Source organism: Sceloporus occidentalis, unplaced genomic scaffold, assembly GCF_023333645.1.
Source record: "Sceloporus occidentalis isolate IW3139 unplaced genomic scaffold, rSceOcc1.0.p SCAF_98, whole genome shotgun sequence".
Classification (NCBI taxonomy): domain Eukaryota; kingdom Metazoa; phylum Chordata; class Lepidosauria; order Squamata; family Phrynosomatidae; genus Sceloporus; species Sceloporus occidentalis.
The window spans coordinates 175297-198040 of NW_028317078.1; the positions used below are offsets into that span (position 1 = coordinate 175297).

Below are 22744 nucleotides of genomic sequence, written 5' to 3' on the forward strand. Positions count from 1 at the left end.
GGATTAAAACACCGCGGAAGTGCAGCAACGGGGTCTCAACGCCTATAACTCATATGCCAGCAGGCGAGGGGTTAAATTATTGTGGTAAATAAACCCGCTACTTTTTTTGGTATTTATTCTAAACCCAAATTTATTTCCCACACTTGAATTTCTCTAACAGAACCCGACTCGTTCTCATATTTACAACAATAAGCATTCTGGAAAGGACTGGATCGGCCCGTCCCGTTCACACATCGGATGGAGGGTAAAGGGTAACACAAAATCCACTTCTGGATCTTATCTGGGGGCAACCAAAGCAAGTTCCAAAATACGTTCATCCGGATTCGCCTCCTAATGCGCCCAGCGAGCCTCTGTAACGCCCGGTTATTATTCAGGGTAGAATTTTTGTCTGATGGCGAGGAACGACCCGTTATATTCATATTAAACTTACATTTAATTAAAAAAAACATTTCGGGAATCATTTTTTTCCTCCAATCCTCTCCCGGTGATGTCACATTCCTTAGACTCACTTTGGGATTCATTACCTGATTTTCCGTATTTTAGCTCATACTGGGAGGTGGGAGGGGGGCTGAGCGGCTGGATGGGGTAATTCCTGTACACATGATGCCCTTGTGCTGAAGTGAAGGGCAAACGCCGGTCTGTGTTTACTGTAAACCGCAGTAATCCAGGGCAGCTGCTCGCCGCAAGTGATGTCATAATTCACCTGCCAGGTAACCCCCTCGCTTTATGGCAGCAAACTAATTCCTGGGGTCACTGCGGGGGATGCTGAGACTCCGCACGGGGTAGTTAATGGCGCTTGACGACTGGTCTTGGCCCAGCCTCAACGTTTTCGATATAAACTTTGCTGATTTCGTTTTCTCTTTGCAGAAAATTGTACGAAAGCTGAGGATAATCCCCTGTGTTAATAAAATGAGTGGGGGGCAGTTCAGGCGATAGGGGGCATTACTGTGGGGCTGGTGAAACTCCAGGGGAGGGTAACAAAAGAAATTTGAGTCACAGCGACACCTTGTGGCCATGTGTGGTACTCCTTGGAGTAATGTAACAGCCCAATGGATACATTTCTTAAAGGGACAGTAACATCTGTTACTGATATATAATTATATTATATACATTATCATTCACACAGCGCTGACAATACATATGCTATATAAGGAGAATGACGAGACTAGAACAGACAGCTTACAATCTAGAGGGAGGAACAGATGTACTATTAAAGGGAACCCCTGAATGCGTGATGGCTCCCCAGATATTTGTCTGGGGTCCACGCAGAGCGTAGCGCCAGGAATCCTATGGGGGGTTGGGAAACCTGTAGCAGATTTGGTTTTGGTTTCTATAAATGTATTAGTTTCATTAATTTAGTTTATTAAAACCTCTCCAGTAACAGGATGGACTCGGTGTAAATATAAAGCAAATGCAGCAAAAGACTCCAGACCAACATTTACCAGCAAATGGATTTATTGGGTTAACTAAAACACAGCAGATTGTCACATAAAGAAACGTATGTTTAATTACTTCTTAACCCCGATATATGCCTCCTGTTTCAGAAGAGTGGCGTATGGCATCCCCCGGTGCGTATCCGCCAGCTGATTCTCAGTATGTTCCTGATGTATGTGGACCGTGGACTGTGGACGTGGCCCTAAAGCAGCACATCAGCGGTAACAGTGCAGGCGGCCCTGGGGGCTCTCTGCTGTCGCCGTCACTCCTTGGCTGTGGGGACGCAGCACGACAGGCCCCGTAGGCAGCGTTTGAAGGATTCCTGAAGAGGTCTGAGCAGCAGAGTGTGGCCTCCAGCCATTTTCCTTTGGGGTGTTTTGGGTGAGGATTGGGGGGTTCTGGAGGGTATTTTGCATTTGCCCCGAGGAGTGGGCCCTGGTGCATTTGTTGCCCGCCCGGGTTCTGCACTCGGCTTGCTGACGGTCTCGCGGGGCAGAAAGCATAGTCTGAGCAGGTGCCTCGAAGCCGTGGAGCAGTTGCGCTGGGCAGGGATCGCCGGCGGTCTGGGGTCTCCGCTCAGACAGATGCAGGCCCCCGTCTGGCAGTTTATCAGGTAGGTATGGTGCTGGGAAGACATGGCGGCTTCTCGTCTTCTGACTGCGCAGTCACAAAGCTTTGGTTCTGGGGCAGAAGGGAACAGAAAAGTCATTTGGTGCGACCCCCGCTGCAACCGGACCCCTTCTTAACTTAGTCTCATTGGGCTAATTATACAACATGCACTGCTACACAACAATGTAACCTAATGACATGTAACAATGTAACATGTAACATGTGATGCGTCCCGCCGGTGGAGCAGAGGCCGTGCGCTCTAATACATGCAGAACCAGTGAATGGAGGCTCTGTCGCTCCCCAAGGCTTACACTTAGTCGGCGACTAACAACATCCCACCGGTAACCATGAAACCTGCCACTCGCCATGCGCCAGCTCCATGGTACCTGAAACCCCGGGATTTGTCTTACTTGTACCTTCTAGGTGACATCGCTGCCTGCATACAGGTGGACATTTCGGAATAAACACATTCTGTGATGGATAGATTTTTTTGCTCACATGGCTGTCAAACGTATGTTACACGTATGCGCAGATGCAAGACTGCTTTGGCCAAATATTTGGAAACAGCAGCAATTTTGTGCATTTATCACAACGGATTTCTAGAAAAAGTGACTGGCTTGGGAAAACTCGCATTTCCGCATCCGGAGGAATCTTATTTTGGAGCACCCATCTAAATATAATAATTGTTATAGCGCCAACATATGCTAGAGAGACACAAACAAGGAAAATAGCAATTTGTAAGAAAAGGAAGGACATCTGATGGCGGAGAGAGAGTGTTGGCACTCTCATCACTCTCAGCACAGCATGAGACAGCATCAAGGCTCGCGCAACTCATGCTGCTGGAAGCCGAGTGACGGCGGTCAGGGCTAGGAACAGGTTTGTTATAATCATCCATCTTCCGACAAACCGACCTGTCCACATTCTCTGGCTTTAACACTCTCAGTGCTGGAGAGGGGAGCCGTGCAACGCAGCATTCAGCTCGCCAGTCACTGAAAGAGTTAAACGCGGCTTGCTCCTCGGTGGCATAAACTGCTCTCCATCTTCCTTTGGAGCCGGCGGTCCGAACGCAGCACTCCTCCGCCACGGAATATCGTTCCACAAATAAACGCAGAACATTAATAACCGCGGGAACGCTCGCTGCTCTTACCGGCCGCCTCCTGCAGACTGTATTTGAGACACATCGTGGCCCTCGGATGAGGCTGATCCTGTGGCGTCCTCGCTCCGGGCCTTTATGAACCCGGTCCTGGGGTAAGTATCCAATCAGCTGCCTGGATCTGCTCCCTAGTGGCTGTGAGCTCAGCGTGGGGACAGTAATGAGCAGTCGTGGCAGCAGCTGGTGTCAGGCAGATGAGGGCGGAGAGGAGCTCTTTGTATCTGAAAAAGAAACAATTGTGTTTGCGGTGACAACATGGCGACACGTGAAGGACATCGAGATCAGACAACCCCCCCCTAGCCTCATCAGCTGCCATGACCCCCGCCAGAGAGACCGCCGGGCCCCCAGCTCGCTATAGTGATGCCATACACACCGGATATGGTGACGGCAGCAAACTGAAGCCGTAATCAGAGCGTTAATAATGAGGAGCGTTAGACACCCCCCCCCAAGGGTCGCTTCCCACTGGAATCTGGCCCCAATGTCACCTTTTTATAAACCCAAGGGCCGCGTATTGGCGGGGGTGATCTGTAGTTGGAAAGGACCGGTGGATTTAACGGTCTACTCGGACCGTGTACTACTAGGAATTCCTAAACTCTCCTCCTGAATTAGCCCCTACCACCTCTGCTGAGAAGCCCCCTTGTTCATGCCGCCCAACCACGCGCTTGCGCTCTATGAATCGGGTTTCTTTTTGTACGTTGGCCGGCATTATGTAGGTCCTCTTCACGCGGCTGAAGTGTAATATTTTTACAGTCGGCGCTCGTAAATGGTGTGAGAAAGTGTAAGGAATACGGCTGCTCTGATGTCACCGAGCCCTGCGAGGAACCCCAACATGAGAACGTGATCGGTAAATCCGCCAAACTGTCAATCATCCCCGGCAAGGGGATGGGTCAGGAGGAAGGACGGGGCTGCAGGCGGTTCGGGGGAAGAGGGTCTCACGGCTCTTCACCTTGCGCAGGTACAGATCGGAGGATCCGGCCGTATTGTGTTTGTTGCACAAACAGTGAGGTGACGGCCGCGTCGCTCCCCCTCCCCCCCAGGACCCGGCAGCGTCTGGAAGCTGCTCTGTTACATTTTGATGGGTAAACACAGGGCTGTTAGAAGCAGCTCTGGGGCATTAATGTTTAGCGACGCGTCAGCCACGGATCCGCTGCAGGAAAGACGCTCCCGTGTCCTGCGTATGTTTCTCTTGCCGGCGTGTCTAGTCGCAGCACACGCGCCCGCATGCACCTATAATGTGACTGACCCGCAGACACTGATTAAGCCATTTCTTCACACCCCCGGGCAGTAGGGGCCACGTGACTCTCTTATTGTAATGAGTCATATAGAATGGATTTTATACACATTTGTTAGAGGGGTTAATAGTCTGGGGCTAATATGACAGAAGGTCCCTTTAATTCGGCTGCAGTGGGGCCCTTGTTCTCCTCTCAGTCAATCAGGAGCTACGGGCAGACACCAGACACCAACATGGAAACCCTTCAGGCACGTGCGTACTACTTCCGATGAGAAGACGTGACGTAAGCGGAAGTGCGACCGCCCGGAACCTACAGGCTTCCGCCCTGTCCCAGGATGGCGGCGCCCTTTGTCCGGCTGTAGCAGTTCGCTGTATAATGTGACTGCGGCGGGGATCCGGGATGGCAGGTACCGGGTCACCCAGCACTACCCCTAGGGGCAAATCCTGGCACTCCCCGGGGAGGGAGAAGGGCTGTCCTACCCCCAGCCAGACCTTCATTACCCCCTCACACAGGGGCTGAGAGTGAAACATGCTGTGTATTAACACTGACACCCGGGGGGAGGCGCTCGCTCGCCCCATCTCTGCATTCACAATGACATTAGGGGGAGTGAGAGCAATTACCCCCTGCCTGCCCCTCATTGCCCTATTGGGGTGACAGACAATAGTGTAGGGGCAATATGCAGAGGCAGATACCCCAAGGACAGATGCCTGAGGTGTAGGGGCAGTATGATGAGGTGGGCGCTCAAGGTATAGGGGTGAAAAAAGTGGGGGCGGCTACTGGGGCACATGGACTGTAAGTGGAAGCGTTAAGAAGGGGCAGATGACAGATTTGAAGGGCAATAAGTGTGGGGTTAGTAGTGAAGGGGCAGCAAATGTGGGCAGAAGTCACAGGTGGAGTAAGCGTGGGTGGTCACCCCAGATGTCAAGGCAGTAAGGGGGGTGACACCCTAGGTACAGGGACAGTTAGGGGCCACACATGGGAGATGATACTCAGGGTGTAGCAACAGAAAATTCTTAATGAAGAACCCTGAGACCCGCTTCCTCCTCCTCATCAGATAAACCACGTGGGACGTCGTGTCGGGCGCGTGGCTGCCGAGTATAGAGATCTATCCCCTTCTGCTGCCCCGCGGCGTTTCTGCATCTGCCCCCAGGGTGCAGGTTAGCAATGATAGCAATGAACACCCTGGTACCGGTACGAGAGGGTTCTGGATACTATAGATGCTTTTTGATTGGCAGTAAATCAATGAGAACAAGCCGGCCAGATACTCGTCCCTCGCGTCCTGCGCATTGTCCACGCCAGGTCACCAGTGGGTATGGTAGAGTGCCAGCTCTTTGGGTGCCCTTCTTACAGTTTCTGGGCTGCTTGTCTCTACAGCGATGGACTTCCCTCAGCACAGCCACCTGGTTCTGGAGCAGCTGAACCAGCAGAGGCAGCTGGGGCTTCTGTGCGACTGCACGTTTGTGGTGGATGGGATTGACTTTAAGGCCCACAAGGCGGTGCTGGCGGCCTGCAGCCAGTACTTCAGGATGCTCTTCGTGGAGCAGAAGGATGTAGTTCATCTGGACATTAGCAACGCAGCAGGTACGGACTGCACATTGGTGAGTCAGTGAGCTGGCCCTGCGTAATGTATGAGTGAATCGGTGAGCCGGCCCCCTATAATGTATGGATAAATACTATTGTGTAGTTAAATTGGTGTGGTGACTCGGAAGTCTTCCCATTGACGTTACATATATATTATACAGGTTCACCTTGCAAGAGCAGCTTCCATTTTCGTTAAGTGAATGGAAGGTTTGTCCGTCGCTGGTCGCGTGTTGGGATACCGTGTCTTCTGTGTACTTCGTTATTAACGTTGTGTGTGTCTCAGGTCTGGGCCAGGTTCTGGAGTTCATGTACACGGCCCGTCTCAGCTTGACGCGGGAGAATGTCGAGGATGTGTTGGCCGTGGCCGGGTTTCTGCAGATGCAGGAGATTGTCAATGCGTGCACGGCTCTGAAATCACTGAGCATGCCTGCGGAGGAGAGCGCCCTGGAGACACTCGACCCCGGCCAAGGTACGGTTCTAAAGCTCTTCCCCGTAAAGGCGGCAGGAACCCCCGGCTGGGGTCTATAAGAAGTGCGCCCGCGGATGCTGAGGGGACGTCGTACTAACGAACAGAATACCTTTTCCAGGAGAACTGCTTCACGTAGATGGAGAGCTGGCAGCTCCAGCCGAGGACGCAGCCCTAGTGGTGGAGGCGAGTGTCACCGTGCCGGTGATTTACCAGCCTGGCAAGGATGGCGCAGGAGCTCCTGGAGAAGGTGAGGCGTACAGATGCTCCCAGCCGGCATCATGAAGGGATGGAACGGCCAGCAGGGCTGTTAGCGAAAGAATGAAACGTTTGAATGTTGTGTTAACCGGTCTGACCGCGTTCCGCAGAGAACACGCGGTATTCATATATATTTCATACATTCCCTGACACATGAAAACGTTTATCGTCAGAAGCATTGCCCGGAAAGCGTTTTCTGGAGTACATCTGTTTACCGTCATGGCCTCTCCATGTGACCCAGTTCTGCCCGCACAGCCCCCGGGGGGTCGCGGGTGACTGTAACCGTCTTGTAACCGTCTGTATCATCCCCAGGCCTCGCAGCGAGTAAAGCTGATCTCTGCATAGAGCGACCCGCCATGCCTGAGACCAGCAATACAGAGGAGCAGATGCTGAGCCCGGAGGAAGGTGGGTCTGCTGCCAAACAATATTATGGCCCTTTAACCTGATTTACCGGCCCCTAGATATGTTATCTCTGTGCCTTCCGCTGCCATTCGCCCGTTCCTTGCTATACTTGCTCTCAACTCTTGGGAAAGGTCGACATTCCTGCTTTCCGCCGGCTGATTGGTTCCCCAGTAAGGTCTGATGGGGGTTAATTTAGTGGCCCCTCGTGTCACTTCAATCTGCACTTGGGTCTAAAAGTGACAGCGACGAGGAAGACGCATTATGGAGAGAGAATGGGAAAGGGTCCAGTTGTCGTGGCGAGGGGTTTATAAGGGGATGCTTTGTACGATCGGCTTCAGGAAATGTTTGTGGAAATATCTTGCAGACGTTGAAAGTAGGAGTGAGAGCATCAAAGCAGGAGATCCGATAAATCAAACCGCCTGGCACCCGGGTTCTGCAGAGAAGACGGATCCGGTTTCTGAGGTTACAGAAGCACCGGCAGGGCAGGAAAAAGAAGCAGCCGCCGGCAATCCGCAAGAACTCGAGTTGATCTGTGAGCAGGAGGGCGAGAATGCCATCTCCCAGGTAGAGGAAGGGGGCAAGCCATCTCTGCCGGGAGAAGGATCTCTGGAGGAAGAGGAGGAGGACGAGGACGACGACGATGACGACGATGACAGAGCTGCTGAGAGAGACCCTTCAATGGAGAATGAGGAGAGTGTTGACGATAATCAGTCTGCAGCCACTAATTCTGATGAAGGTACGTCGGTGGGATATCGCCACTTGCGGTCGGCAACATTGACTTACGGCGATCGCAGCGAGACCCGGACGTACGGCCCCATCACCCACAAATGTGAGGTAGGTCAGACAGACGGCCCGTTGGGACTGCTTGTGACTCGTGCGGCTGTCGTGCCATTCCTCACTCGTGGATGTGTCTTTGTGTTGTCCAGTACTGTGGGAAAACGTTCACGCACACCGGGAACTACACGCGACACGTACGCACCCACACAGGGGAGAAGCCGTTCACGTGCCAAGAGTGCAACAAAGCCTTCTCTGACCCGGCTGCCTGCAAAGCCCATGAGAAAACACACAGGTAATCACCGCTTGGCACGCCGGGGGGGGGGGGGGCAGCAGCGAATGCAGGCGGGTTACCTTCAGTTTTTTCCAACAGCCCCCTGAAGCCCCACGGCTGCGAAGATTGTGGGAAGAGCTATCGGCTCGTCAGCCTACTGAACCTGCATAGAAAGCAGCATACGGGCGAGCTGCAGTACCACTGCAAGGACTGCGGCAAAATGTTCAGCACGTCCGGCAACCTCAAGAGACATTACCTGGTTCACAGCGGGGAGAAACCTTATCAGTGTGAGTACTGCAACAGACCCTTTTCTGATCCCACCTCAAAGATGCGGCACCTGGAGACACACGACACCAACAAGGAACACAAGTGCCCGCACTGCGACAAAAAGTTCAACCAAGTGAGTATGAGTGAGGGTCCCACCGGTAGGAGTAGGGACGGACAGGGATTGTTTGATCTTGGTGTACGTAATATGTGATCGGCGTGTTTGCTCCCGCAGCTTGGCAACTTGAAAGCTCACCTAAAAATTCACATCGCAGACGGACCCCTGAAATGCAGAGAGTGTGGGAAGCAATTTACCACCTCAGGTAAATAAGCCAAAGGGGCCAAGAGACCGGTCGGGCAAATACCCCCCCTCCCCTGGCCTCATTACACCGTCTGTCCCTGGAGCGGAGGGGGCATCAAAATCTGTATTTTATCCTGTCTTTCGCAGGGAATTTAAAGCGACACCTTCGTATTCACAGCGGAGAGAAGCCATACGTGTGCGTGCACTGCAAGCGCCAGTTCGCCGACCCGGGAGCTCTGCAGCGGCACGTCCGCACGCACACAGGTACTTTCATTCACGGCCACGGGATTTAAGTCTTTATTTATTATTGTTACATTGGGGACGGGCTTGCCAAGCAGTGCTATACGTGGGCGAGGGTTGAACACGCAGATCATACGCTGTCGTCCTTTGGTTAATATGCCAGAGCTTTCAGGTTCTCGTTTTTATTTCACTTGAAAGGGGAGAAGCCGTGTCTCTGCATGATCTGCGGGAAAGCGTTCACCCAGGCGAGCTCGTTGATCGCTCACGTGCGGAAACACACGGGGGAGAAACCCTATGTCTGCGAGCGCTGCGGCAAAAGGTGAGGCTTTGGCGTCATGGACATGGAGTCGCACGACTACCCTGGGCACGTGGGATTAATGGAAGCAGTGGGGCAGCTGACACGATTAGCGTGCGTGTGAATGAATTACAGTGTTATCTGTGTAAATTAGTGTTAATGAAATGTAATTTTAGGTTTGAACTGGAAATGGGGTTTTGCTAAATTATCTGCTTTGTCTCCCAGTTTTGTCCAGTCCAGCCAGCTTGCGAATCACATCCGCCATCACGACAACATCCGGCCGCACAAGTGCAGCGTGTGCAGCAAAGCCTTTGTAAACGTCGGAGACCTGACTAAGCACGTGATCATTCACACTGGTGAGCGGACGCGACATTCTCACACGCACTCTCTGGGTAAAGTTCTTAGAAAGTTGTGACATTGTGTTGTTTGCTTGGCTAGGAGAGAAGCCGTACCTCTGTGACAAGTGTGGTCGTGGCTTCAACCGGGTGGACAACCTGCGCTCTCACGTGAAAACTGTGCACAAGGGCAAGGCTGGCATGAAAATGAAGCATCACGGGGACGGTGACATGGATGAGGAAGAGGTCAACGTTGTGACGGTGACTTCTGGTGAAATGGTCACGCTGGACACCGAAGCTCTTGCACAAACTGCTGTCACAGAACTCACCGGTGAGATAAATGGTAGCCAGCGATTCGTGTAAATCTAGGACTAGGCAGCACGGGGCGGCAGGAGAGCGATAGATCACAGCAAGGACTGGTCTCCATCCATAAATCTATCTGCTTTTTCCAGTGGTTCCGGTCACGGATGCGGCTGATGAGACGGAGGCACTTAAGGCAGAGATCACCAAGGCCGTGAAACAGGTTCAGGAAGCAGGTAAAATTCACCATTAACCCCTTCATCCCAGAGCTGTCGTCTTTTTTCCTTAAACGTGCACAATAGTTGGTTAGTTTCTGAACGATCGGGTATTATGTCCACGTCGGCTTCATTGTCACAATTACTAGCAGGGGGGCAGAGCTAGAACGTTAGTGAAAACATCACATGCTTATTTGCATACAAGGTGAGGCTGTGATGCTCCTCGAGGTTCCTCCGATGCCAGGAATGAAGGCTTGCGCTTTTTTTGTCTCTCGCAGACCCCAACACACAGATTCTGTACGCGTGCGATTCCTGCGGGGATAAGTTTCTGGACGCTAACAGCTTGGCGCAGCACGTGCGGATTCACACGGCGCAGGCTCTAGTCATGTTCCAAGCAGACACGGACTTTTATCACCAGTATAGTGCCCCAACCACGTGGCACGCAGAACAGGTCATACAGTCCGGGGACCTGCTGTCCGATCAGCCTCAGTCCATGGAGTGCCAGGGCCCTGTGGAGTAGACGCCGCGTCGTCCTGGACGGGAATCAGCCGCACCACGCGATGGAGAAGTGCTGAGCAAAGCTACAAAGCAGCTGTAAAGATGTATTTGTGAGAAGATATTGGCCTGTACCAGTGCCCTTATGCATTAAATATTTTTTAATGGGTCTGTGATGACTTCTTGTATGACATTATATAAACCCCATGCATCGTTCCTGGAGGTGATAAGATTACAAAATAAAGAGGTTTTTAGATGACCTCGTGCATCGCTCTTTGTTTTGGCGACTTGCTGCGTGGTCAGCCATTAAAGCATTTTAAGTTCTGTGGAAACCCCCCCACCAAATACGGAACAATTAGACCACTTGAAACTCATGGGGGAAGCATTGTGTAGTTAAATCACAATGAAACTGGTGTTATCACTATAGCAACTGTAGGGTTGATTAGGTTTGCAATGGTAATAAGACCACATTTTGCCCAGAAATGATAAGCTAGCCCCACAGTGAACATTGATTTTTGTTTGAAGTCACCGTGTTGGGGCAACAAGGTCACAAAACGCACAGAAAGTTCCCACCATGTGCTGGAGGCACGTCTGAGAGACGAGCCACATCAGCTATACTGATTCACCTTGTGCTCCAAAACAGAATCACCAGCAAGTGGATGGGCCTTTCCCCTGCGTTTTGGGATTTCTCGGTGACAGCTGTCCTGAGCGGGCACTGTGGGGTCTGAAGCCGGTACCGGCCGAGCAGCACCCCGATCGGTGCCATGACCTCCAACAGGAAAGGCATGGAGTTAAACTGGTTACATTTCCAGACCCTGCATTCCACAAGCCCCTCACAACAGTTAATGTTTAGAGACTTCAGGCTCTTGCACTGATGCCGATCAGCCCCACCCCCCCACAGCCTGCATATTATGGTTAAAGTCGTGACAGTGGAACCTCGCCTTTAACCCCACATTTACAAAGGAAAAATCCCACTTTATGCATTTAACGTTAACACATTTTTTTTTTGTTTTTTTTTAATAAAGTTTGTAATCCAATGGACACACAAAAACAAAAAAACTTCAGAACGGGGAGGGAAGATTCCATAAATTAATAGGTGTCAGCGGAAAAAAAAAAATATAAAAGGGAGGGACATGAGGGCATTAAAATTCTTTTGTCCGTATGTGTGTAACACTTCCACACAGATTGTGATGAGCAGTTAATGTCTTAATGAAAAGCACTTACAAATGAGGGACGATACGTCTGTATGAAAATAAGATTTTTCTCTGAAAACACATTTTTGGCACAGATTAAAAAAATGTATGTCGAGAGGGGGGTTGGATTTCTTTAAAGTCAGTATTATATATATTTATATATAATATATATTATATATACTTATATACACACACCCATGGAGTTCTATAACATCCAAGGAGAGGAAACTGATCTCCCTTTGAAAGGTTTCCCATGTAAACTGTACATCCCAAGCGAAAGCAGAGACGGGAGAGAAGTCCGGGAGCCGTTCAGGCCGGGTTATATTCACTAAACCCTCGCTCGCTCTCCGGCGTGTTTCGCAGTCACTGGCTGAATATTCACAGGCTCCTGCATTAGTCCACCAGCATATCGGTACTGTGTTCAGATATTCCAACATCACAGCATGTCAATCAAAAATATGACACAAAAATAAGGGGCAAGGGAAATGCTGTACAACGATCCAAAGTCACTAATTTAGTGCAAAGGCAGGTTCAGCTCCTCAAAAAATAAAAAATACACAAGCGCACAAATCCTGGAATATCCTGCAGTTGTGTGGCAGCGGCATCCCGCGCCTGCCAATACCACAAAGCTTCTGGCCGTGTGCATCGTTGTCTAATATGTAAACATCCAAGTCGGCTCTCACTCCGCGGGAAGCTTGGATATCCTCCTCCGCTCTCCACCCCCCCAGCAGCTCGGAGCCAGTGGCAGCTCTGGCAAATGTTTCGTCTAGCGCTGGTCTGGTGTCCGACAGGTCAGGAATGGCAGCTCTAGAGCTCATACTGATGCGATAACAATCATCAGGTGAGGAGAGATGCTGGAAATGCTGGCTAGTAGGTCAGGCGCGAGGTGGGACAGGTGGCTTTCGGAAAATTCACAGGGTGGAAAGATCTGCAGAACGTAGGCAGGCTGGAAAAAGAAAAAAGGCCACGTAAGGCAAGGGTCATATCCAGATAAGACATTGATCCACAGTAACCGGTTCTCTCCAAGGGTCTATCCAGCAGAATGGATCAAACATTTATCAATACATTGTCCTGCTCCTTTACTAATCATTCTGCCCGGTTCTCACTTCATTTCTAAACCTCCAAATTAACAGTATGGGGGTAGCAGTGAGTACCTGATTTGACCCTGGGTTGGGTACGTTGATGATTCCCGCAGCCTGCTTGGCCTGCAGGTAGGTGATAAACGCAGCTTTCAGCGACTCTGTCTGATTGACCACGTCCTCCTGGTCACGGCCACAAGGAAGCGCGAGTAACAAGCAGTAATCGCTTTCCACCTGTCCAACAAACACAATGATTAAAAATAATAGAGATTTTGATGCGGTCCACCCACTTCGTTACTGTAAATGAGCTCACCGTCATTCTTCGGGCAACTCCATCAAGTTGTGTGGCCTCGAGCCTCATGCGTTGAGCGATTCTCAGAGGAGGGCCTCCCTCGGGAGCCGGCAGGGACCTATGAGCCAGGACATTATTCCCGGCCACAAAATGTAACTGCACCGCAGCGGTGTCATTTTTCAGCGCCAGTAGACCCTGCCAGACGATGGGGTATTTCTGCGAAGAGAAGAATGCGGAAATGTTGAGGTGGCTGCACAGTATTTCTGGTTGAATTATGACAGATCAGCTAATATCTTCTGCCCCTTGCCGTTCTGTATACTCATGGCCATGCTCCCTTATGAAAATCTCCTTAAATACAACCCAGACTAGTGAATTCTCCACGCCCGAGCGCACGTGGACTTTCCTGTAAACCGTCCATCCCCGTACAATCGAGAAAAAAATCGTTTAATTTCATGCAAGGCGTTCCGTAAAAAGTTTAAAGCTTTCAGGCATAAAATTTGAGAAACCCTGAAATCCACAACTAGCAAACTAAAGAAAAAGGATGGATACGTACCGTCAAAAGTTGTACCATGTCGACGGATCGATGGGGCAGGTCCTGTTTGGGGACAGACAGGGATTCTGGCCTGGACAAAGTCATGTTAGTCATGAACACCGAGTGTTTCTGAACAGCTTGGGGCTGGTGAGAAGAGGACATTTCAGACTTCAGGTTGATGGCACCAGGCGATGGGTAGGACGTTTGAGACGTGTCCACGGAGCCCCTCTGCAGATGCTGAATGTGCGGATCCATTTGTCCAGTATGCCTGTTGAGTGAGGAGTGGTGGCTCTGCTCACTGACCAGGGGCTGCGGTACCTTGGAGTCTTGGCTCACTTGCGGCGTCTTGCTGCGTACTGGCTGGTTTGAATGCGAATGCTCCCCGTCTGGGCCGACCTGTAACATTAAAGTCCACTTTCCGTTAAACGATTCGGATAACGACCAATATCAGGGTAGCCTTTTCTAGGTGGCACATGCCGTTTGCACTTTTTTTTTTTTTTGCATTAACAATTTGTTGTGTTAAACCATTATCTAAATATGTAACTACATCCACTAACACTCCTCCCTTCTCACTGTCCCCCCTGTAGGGCTGCCAAGAATCACATCTACTCAGAGATGCTCAGCTTGATGGGGAGCAGTAATCGCGCCACGAGTACGATGGCTGCTCCCAGGTAGGTTTCTAAAACACATTTAAACCTGTAAACTCCTTCGTAGATATTAAAAGAAACTAAAGATGTGCGCGCATGTCATGCTGCTGTTCTCACCTGTGACGGGGTCATACTCCGAGACTGCAAGCCGATGGGCGATGCCCCTGAAAACTGAGGGTGACCGAGCTGGGTGGCGGTGTGGTAGTTCCGTATATCCGTGTACACAGGACGGTAATCGTGAAAGGAACCCCCAGAGGGGTGCATAAGAGGCACACCATGAGGTACCACCACCGGCTGAGGGAGATTCAGCCCACTAGGTGGGACACTAAGCATTCTGGCATCGCTGTGCGGTGAATGGGGCATTTTTACATCAGGTTGTTTGGCCAAGTCTTTCACAGGCTGTGGTGTCTTGCTGGTAGGAGGTGTTTTGACCGGACCCTCTGGCGTTCTGGACTGTCTCGCCTCCTGATGGTGATCATTTACAGCCGTTATATGAGAGTGCATCATCATACGGACGTCGCGAGTGACACCGTATGGATCTATACGCATGCCTGACGTAGGCATTCGGTAATCAGGTTGCATGACCAATACGTCTGACTGGACGTGGCCCGAGCCTCTAGAAACAGGGTGGTGGTAATGCATCTCCTCTTCCGGGGGATGTTGGGAAGACATGGTAGGAAGCACTATCTCTCGGATAGGTGCTGGTTGGGGTGTGCTGGACCTCTGGGGTCGGACATCAATCTGAGACTGCATAGCTGCTCTGGGAGAGTGAAGCGCTTCCGGGCGAATGCCATACTGCATTGACGGAAGAGGTGGGGTATTTATTCTGACGTCCCCTTGAGCCAGATGGCCGAGTGGCACCGGCTGCGTCACGCTGTGCGGAGGCATGATGACTGTCTGTTCTGGGTGCATACTGGGCAGATAAGGAGGCACGGGGATTCCAGGAGCCAACATGACCGAGGCGCTGGTATTTAAGGCAGATGACGCCGTAACGCTGGGATGACACGATCTGGTGAAGGGAGACGGAGAATGACCGGCAGTGCAGGGGGTATGCTGCTCCTGTTTAACCCCATGATGTGCGAGAGTCCGCTCTGTCGGCGTGCTTGACCCGGAGCCCACGTGATTTGATTCCGACGGCATTTTGCCAGACAGCGATGAATGATGGGGACTGAGCCCGGGGCTCATACTCGCAGGCTGAAGAACCTTTGACTCCACTTTGGCGTCCGTAATCTTCTTGCTGGCAGCTCCTATCTGAGTCTGCATCACCTGGCTGTGCATTAGCACCGGGGCGGTGTTCTGGGTAAGTACTTTGACTGCTCCAGCCTGGGACGAAGCATTGGGGATGGTTATGTGACTGGATTCAGGCTTCTCCTGTTTGACAGTGGATATAACAGGAGAGGCATTGTAAGGCTGATAGCCGGCGGACGGTTGAGAGCCTTTTGGGAGTATCTGAGATGTGTTGAGAGGTTCTTGCTTCACTTGAGTCTTTGAAACAGACTGCTGGATCTCTATATCAACAGCACTCGCGGGAGGGATCTGGCTAATTTTTGCACTAATTCTTTGAGGGCCCTCGGTTTTTTGGCCAGAGTACGTTAAGAACATTATTCCTAGCGACGTGTTTACTCGCAGGCCTGGACTAGGCCCGGTTTCGGCAGGTCGCTCCTCTATGATGGACATGGTGGGTTTCATGCAGGAACGACCGTCGTTTGGGGCTTGCCTTTGCTTAATCTTCTGCGAGGGGATACAGGGCGGCGCAGCCTGGAGCTGCGGGGAATGCTTTCCTGAAGCAATTCTCGGCATCTCCTCCAGATCAAAGGCAGGAGGCATTCTGCTAATTACAGAGGTGGCCTTGGGAGTCACCGTAGCCCCTTTCTCCTGAATAACAGGAGCCTCCGCTGCAGGTGGAACTACTGTATTAGTGAGGGGGACAGAAGGCTTTTCCTCAGAAACTGGTTTAATGGCCTCCACAGGAGGTGGAGGAGCGGGCTCCTCTACTTGGGACGCAGAGACAGGCTCGGAAATAGAAGATGTGACAGTTGTTGGAGTACTGCTAGATGAAGAAACATATTTGGGCTCCATTAAAATTTTCCTCAAGGTGCTGGAGTTGGTATCCACGTCAGATGCCTTTGTATCTGGAGGCATTGCAGGTGGCGGTGTAGGAATGCTAGTGGTATCTTCATGCCTTACCATCCAGTCTGATATGATGGCCGGCCCCGTGTGAGATAACGGAGCCGCAGGCAAAGGTGCTGCTATTTTTCCCGGTGCAGCTGAAGGAGCCGAAGGTGTGGCGACACTAGGTGGCGATAGAGGGGGATTGTCCATACTCGAACGCAGCTTAAAACTGCCCTGGCTAACATCGTCTATGAGCAGTGTTTGCGGGGAACGGCTTACGTTCGCGGGCTCTACAATGTCGTCATCTTGTTCGGCGTCTCGAGAAATGGTTTCAGAGGAAGAATTAAGACTTGTGTCAAGAGTCTGTTTTTCAGGGATGGAAGAAACGGACAGATCAGCAGACTTTACAACTTGGCCTTCCTCTAATATCTTTTCATCTTTTCTGGGAGAAGCATCTTGGAGATCATCACCCGCGACGGCGTGGCCGTCTGTCGGCTCCAGTTTTTTGCCTGGTAACTTTTTCCGCCTAGGACGTGTCTGCTTAGGTCGGCCTTTCTGTTTGGGAACGAACTCAACGTCTTGCAGAGATTCTGCTTCTTGCGCAGAATTTGAAGACTCGCTGAAGCTCACGTCTTTCCCTTCCACAGATTCCGTTCCAGCTGTCGCAGGACCAGCAGATGAGCTCTCGGTACCAACGGCGGAATCGGTCTCTAAAATAACATTCACCGCCTGGTCGGTCTCGGGCTCCATGTCTGGCTGGGAAGTAGTAGGGGCAGCGGGAGCATCTGCCGGTAGCTCGGTTTCCCCTTCAGGTGGATACGTTGGGGGTGCCGGAAAGCTCTCAGCATCCGTAGAAATATCGTAGATGATGGACCCGATAGCCAACGCCAACTCTGTTTCACTGGCCTGATGTGCAGGCTTTTCTCCATCTTCTTCTGAGCGACCTTCTGCCACCTCACCGCCCTGCGCATCTTTGTAAACCGGGTCGGCCGTTTCGGTGATTTTTTCAATGTTTTCCACAGCTTGCTCAAGTTCTATTTGCCGAGCGAGCTGCGCTGCTTCAGGTGTAAGCTTGGGATCGCGATTGGCCTCTTTTTCCGGTGTTTCCGGGAAAGTCGTGTCTTTGTTTGTAAAAATGGTCGTTACAGCGTCATCCTTTTGAGGGCTTTTAACCGTAACGGGTGATATTGCCGTAGGCTCAGCATCTTCAAGAGGCCTCATGGCGCCCTTAACTTCATCCACGTTGAGGCGAATTTCAACACTTTTCAAACGCACAACAGTCTTTCCACACTTTGTCCGTCCGACTTTCGATTTTGGCGTTTTTTCGAGACTTTTCTTCTCCAGCACATCGGGAACGGGGTCATCCATCAGAGTTTTGTCTGTGTCTCCTTCCTTATATTCATGCTTAATGTCTGTGATAGTTTCTTCTTTGGCCATTTTTGCCTTGCTGCTGTCTTCAGGAGTGGGTTCTCTGTTCTCGATGACCTCCTCAGGTGATTCCTCAGAAGCGTCATGTGGTAATTTAGAGTCGGTCTTTCCTTTCTTACCCACCTGACTGCTAGATCCAGGAGAGTGCGTCAGCGCCCCCTTTTGTGACCGTGGAGAACGCCATCCCTCTGTTGGCTTTGTGGCCTCGATTGGCTCCTTACTTTCTGTATCTTCAGACTCAAGCTTTATAGCCTCTGCTTTGGTGGGAGATACCTCCTCTCCAGTTCTGCGTCGCATCTTTGGAGGACGACCTCTTTTTGGTGTGTTCGGTACAACTGCAGGGGCCTCCTTGGGTTCTTTTTCTACCCGCTTCCTAGTTGACCTTGGTGTCTCAACAGGTTCTTTAGTAGAGGTCTGCCCATCGTTGTCCCCGGTTGTAGCATAAATGGATCTAACGTTTCTTCGCCTTGTCCTTCCCAACAGCAAACTTGTTTCTGAAATCTCAGGCTCGGGAACCGAGCTCGGTGACTTTGCTGTGCCTCGTGAAGTCCGCTCAGACTCGCATTTTGTTTCAGTCTGTTTTGGGGCCTCACCACGTGGAGATGTGGATCGGTTGCGTTTCTCACGGTCAATTCGAACACTTTTTCTGGTTGCTGGCTTATCTGCTGCAACTGACCTCTTGTTTTTGTGGCGATTCTTCTCTTTCACCGGGGTAGGAGGCTCTGCTTCCACATCATTTTCAGAAACTTGCGGCTGCACCTCAGGAACAATATCAGGTCTTTGACATGTATTTGTCAGCGAGGCGGTATCTTCAGAGGCTTCATTCATGTCTTCTGCCTTTGTAATGGACTTGGAAGGAGAACTACTGCTTGTGTCATGTTCTATTTCACCTACAGCATCAGAGCGGGACTCTGCGAAAGAAGCTCCTGGAGTAGGGGGCTTTGTATCCAAGTATGAAGGATGCTCCTCTGGTGGGGGACCTTCAGGAACCGGAGGGGGAGGCAAAGGTTCCTTTGGTTCCTCTACAATGTGTATAGGTTCTGCTGGAGTTGGTGGAGATGGAGGATCAACAGCTCTTGGAGGAGAAACCGGAAGAGGTGTGGGCTCCGGTGGTGGGGGCTCAGGTGGTTCAGTCGGCCTATCTTCTTTAGGTGGTTCAGTGTCAGGTGGGGCTTTATCTGGAACTAATTTCTCCGGAGCAGGTGGTGCAGGCTCCTGTTGAGAAACGGGGGCAGGGGTTGGCACTGTAGATGGCTTAAGGTCCTTCTCCTTGGGTTCAGGGACACTGTCAGGAGTTGGCTGTGACTCCTTTTCCTCTTGTTTCTCTATTTCTTTGGGTCGATGCTCCTTTTCTTTCTCTTTCTGTTGCATTCTTGTCAGCTCAATAAAACGACTGTGAAAAAGGACAACCGGCTCTTGCACAAGGTCAGGCACGCTGCTTGTTCCATCCGAAGATATCTGCCTTCCGTATGGTCGAAGAAGACAGAGGTCGGTGTCGTCATCTTTTTTCTCCAGGTGTTGAAGCCGTTTGGAGTCTTGTTCAAAAATGGAGCTATGCAAAAAACGGGAGGCAAATAACTCCTGTTTCTCCTGCTCTTCTTCTTTATTGTCCTCTTTCTTATCATCCAATTTACCATCGGAATCTGTCCTGATTTTCTTCTTTTTCATGTACCACGATGGTATCGGTCGTGGAGCAGAATCAACTTTTTCTTTATCTTTGTTGCTCCGGAAATTTGCAAATCTAGAGTCCCAGTCTAAAAAAGACCAGTTTTCTTCTCGGGAAGAAGAGAGAGACTTGGCTCTCTCCAGCAAAGCTTTAGTGTCAGGAGTGATAGTTTTATCTAATGCAAAAGAGTAAAATTTGTTTCTTTCCAGAGAGCTAGTTAATCTTTCTTCACGGTCACGCAGTTTTTCTTCCCCGTCTCGTAATAAAATAGAAAACCTTGAGGTGTCCAACAAGGAGGTGGCTTTGGGTGAGTGGGATTTATTATCACTGTCATCATCAGAATCAGAAGGAACCTCACCAGGTTCTAGATCCCGAGAGCGTTTTCGAATGCTCTCGCGCTTGACTATGTTGCTGGGGAAGCTTATGTCAGCCCTGTTACTCTCCGGCTTTATTTGGTTGTCCCACTTGCCGTGCTCTTCGTCAGGACTCATAACAGACATTTTAACTTTGGCTGTTTCTGCAATTGGCTCCTTTTTGACCGAGTCACTAGGAATCGGCTTAAAAGGCTCCTCCTTAACAGCTACGTTAGAGAACGCCATTTTGTCATCCACCTTAGGAGACTCTCTGAATTCCTTAACCGGTATTAATCGTGGGGAACTTGTTGCATCCTCATCTTCGTGAAAAGGAAAATGTCGCAGGCTCGGAGAACAGATCCTTTCTGGGTCATCGCTAATCTGGCGGGAGCTCCGATAGTTCCGTTCCCTTTTTGTAGCATTTTCAAACTCTATGTGATCAGTCTTTTTTTTTTTACTTGGAGGCGAGTCGTCGGTGACATCTTGAGGTGGTTTGCCCACCTCATGCACAAGACTTCTCCTCTCCAACTCATCACTTTCCTTGTTGAGGCTACCAAATTTTTCAGATTTCAATATTTCCAGCTCCATCTGCTGCTTGAGCTTGCGGCTCTGTTCCATTTGCTTTCTGTAACTCTGGGTGTAATCAATGTCTATACCAAGTTTCTCTTCTGTCTCCGATCTTTCCAATCCTAGCATTTCTCTTGAGAGAGAGTACATCTTCCTGTTCTCTTCTTTAGCAGCTTCTTTATCCAGGTCCTCGGCCAGCTGCAAATGCCGAGGAAGAATTTTCATGGCGCTGACCTTTTTACTTGATGCCTCTGCTGTTTCAAACGGGTCATCAACAGGTTCTCCTAAACGGGACTGCAAATCTGAGTTAGGGTGTAGAGCAAGCCCGAGTGATTCCTGACCATCTTTAGGACTGCTTGGTGTAAAAAGTCTGTCGGGTCTGGCTTTTCTGGACTCCCTTTTCAGAAGATCTTTCCTGGAGCCTTTCCTTTCAGACTCTCCTTCCCGAAGCACAGTCACCTCTCTTGAGGAAACAGCCTCCGTTTGCTTTTTTGATACGACGCGTTGATCCTCCTCATCTTGGTTGCTCCGTCTAACTTCCATTTTCTGCCTATCGCATTTTAAAGTGACATCAGCAAACCTCCTTTTTCGAGCTTCCAGTTTGTCCAGGTCAGCTGCCGTAGCCCCTTCCACAGGTTCCGTCTTCAAGTGCTTTTTTACCTTTTGCTTACCCTCTTTGTCTACCACTTCGACGTGGCTGGAAAGAACCTTCTCTTTTGGCACTTTGTTCCTGGCCATTTCAAGTTTTGCTTGCTCAAACTTAGGTTGTTCGAGTCGGGGCGCTGACAGTTTCTGGTCCGGCGGTGGGGACTTTACAGACTCGCTATCTGATTTAGACTTGGCTGGTTTCTCAAGTCCAGGGGGATCAAAAACTTTGCCTTCCTTTTCATTGACTCTAGTAAGAACCACGCACGGCATAAGGTCCAAGCGGTTCTTGGCTATTGTATCCTTGTCTGGCTTTTCTTTGGCTTGCTGTTTACTAGACTTCAGTCTCTCAAGGCTTGTCTCTCTCTCGTTTTCCTGATCAGTCTCAGAGGATTGAGAGCTTGGAGAATGATTTTTCGACTTTCGCTTTGTCCGGTCAGGTTTGTCTTTCTCAATTTTATCAGTCTTTTCTTTCCTAGGTGGCCTTTTCTCTTTATCTGGTCTTTCTAAGTCAAAGGAGCGTTCCTTCTCGGTTTTTTCATTTTTGATATAACGATCTGCCCGAGCTTTGTCTAGCTTGTCAAATCGAGACGGAGAAAGAGAACTACAGCTGCCACTCCGGTCAGACGAGCGGCTGTAGATCCGGCGTTCGGGGTCGCTTGTAATTCTTTCGGATTGTGACGGAGACCCTGCTGGGCTCTGAGGCCGCCTGGAATGGGTAGGACTTTGGCTGCGTTCGATTTGCCGTCGTTCATGATCTCTGTCTGTTTCAAAGCGCTCTCTCTCCCTCTCTCTCTGCCTGTAGCTGTATTCCCGGATGTCCTGCTCGTATGGGTCTCTGTAGTCCCTGTACTCTCGCAGATCATCGTAGTAGCGTTGCTCATAGTAATCTGCGGGGTATGAATCCCAGTCCGCATAGAATTCTCTGCTTCGTGCAGGATACTCTCGTCTGGTTTCCTCCTGGTACGTGCCGGGCGTGCGGACCGTGTCATAGTACGTGCGCTCGGTGGATGTAAATTCATGGTAAGACCCTCTCCTTGTTTCATCCCCTCTGTAAAAGAAAGCATTGATAGTAAAATAGTTATACCACATCCAACTAATATTTTATTTAATTCCATAAAGAAGATAAGGACACGCTGTACTGAACAGAAATATTGTGTTACTGCTGAATGCAATCAATAAACACATTCCCACAGCAATGAATTCAGTGAACCTCAGCACCTTTTCATTCCAATTCCAAACATGTTTATCCCTACGAGATTCACAGCACTCTGAAGAAGAATTGACTCACCGTCTCTCTGAGATGATGTCGTAGAAGTCGCGTATATCCTGCCCCGACGACTCCATAGACCCGTAAAACGCCAGCTGAGACTCTTGGTTTGCAAAATCCACCTTTTGAAAAGAGAACAAGTTTATCAAAACACAAAAAAACTGAATTCTTCTGATTACAGAGGGCAGACGCGGGAAAGGTGATATCGAGCGCTGCAGATCCACCCTTCAGGTAGCGGATGGGTTTCAACACTTTCTGTTTAGTGACAAAATGGATTTATTTGAGCAAGAAGCCGGGGATCAAAAGCAATGGAAATGGTCATTCGCGTCTTT

At 50.3% G+C, this 22744-nt stretch overlaps 2 protein-coding genes across 2 annotated transcripts in view; one reads left to right on the forward strand and one right to left on the reverse strand.

The window, feature by feature from the left end:
• Window positions 1-5804: 5804 nt before the first annotated feature.
• Window positions 5805-10653, forward strand: LOC149284148 (zinc finger and BTB domain-containing protein 17-like). Its single transcript, XM_089497091.1, has 14 exons — window positions 5805-6009; window positions 6293-6478; window positions 6597-6725; window positions 7046-7138; window positions 7500-7969; window positions 8062-8204; window positions 8283-8583; window positions 8683-8770; window positions 8896-9012; window positions 9187-9307; window positions 9509-9639; window positions 9722-9949; window positions 10071-10154; window positions 10412-10653. Exons 1-14 carry the CDS (start codon window positions 5805-5807, stop codon window positions 10651-10653), a joined length of 2538 nt encoding a protein of 845 aa, XP_089353217.1.
• Window positions 10654-12635: 1982 nt separating this feature from the next.
• Window positions 12636-22744, reverse strand: part of LOC149284149 (msx2-interacting protein-like) — a 28544-nt gene continuing 18435 nt past the window's right edge. The window contains exons 10-15 of the mRNA XM_089497118.1: window positions 22434-22534; window positions 14489-22193; window positions 13746-14120; window positions 13214-13408; window positions 12976-13134; window positions 12636-12767 (exon numbers count right to left, since the gene is read on the reverse strand). Coding sequence (XP_089353244.1) covers window positions 12636-12767; window positions 12976-13134; window positions 13214-13408; window positions 13746-14120; window positions 14489-22193; window positions 22434-22534 — 8667 coding nt within the window. The remainder of the gene's footprint in view (window positions 12768-12975; window positions 13135-13213; window positions 13409-13745; window positions 14121-14488; window positions 22194-22433; window positions 22535-22744) is intronic.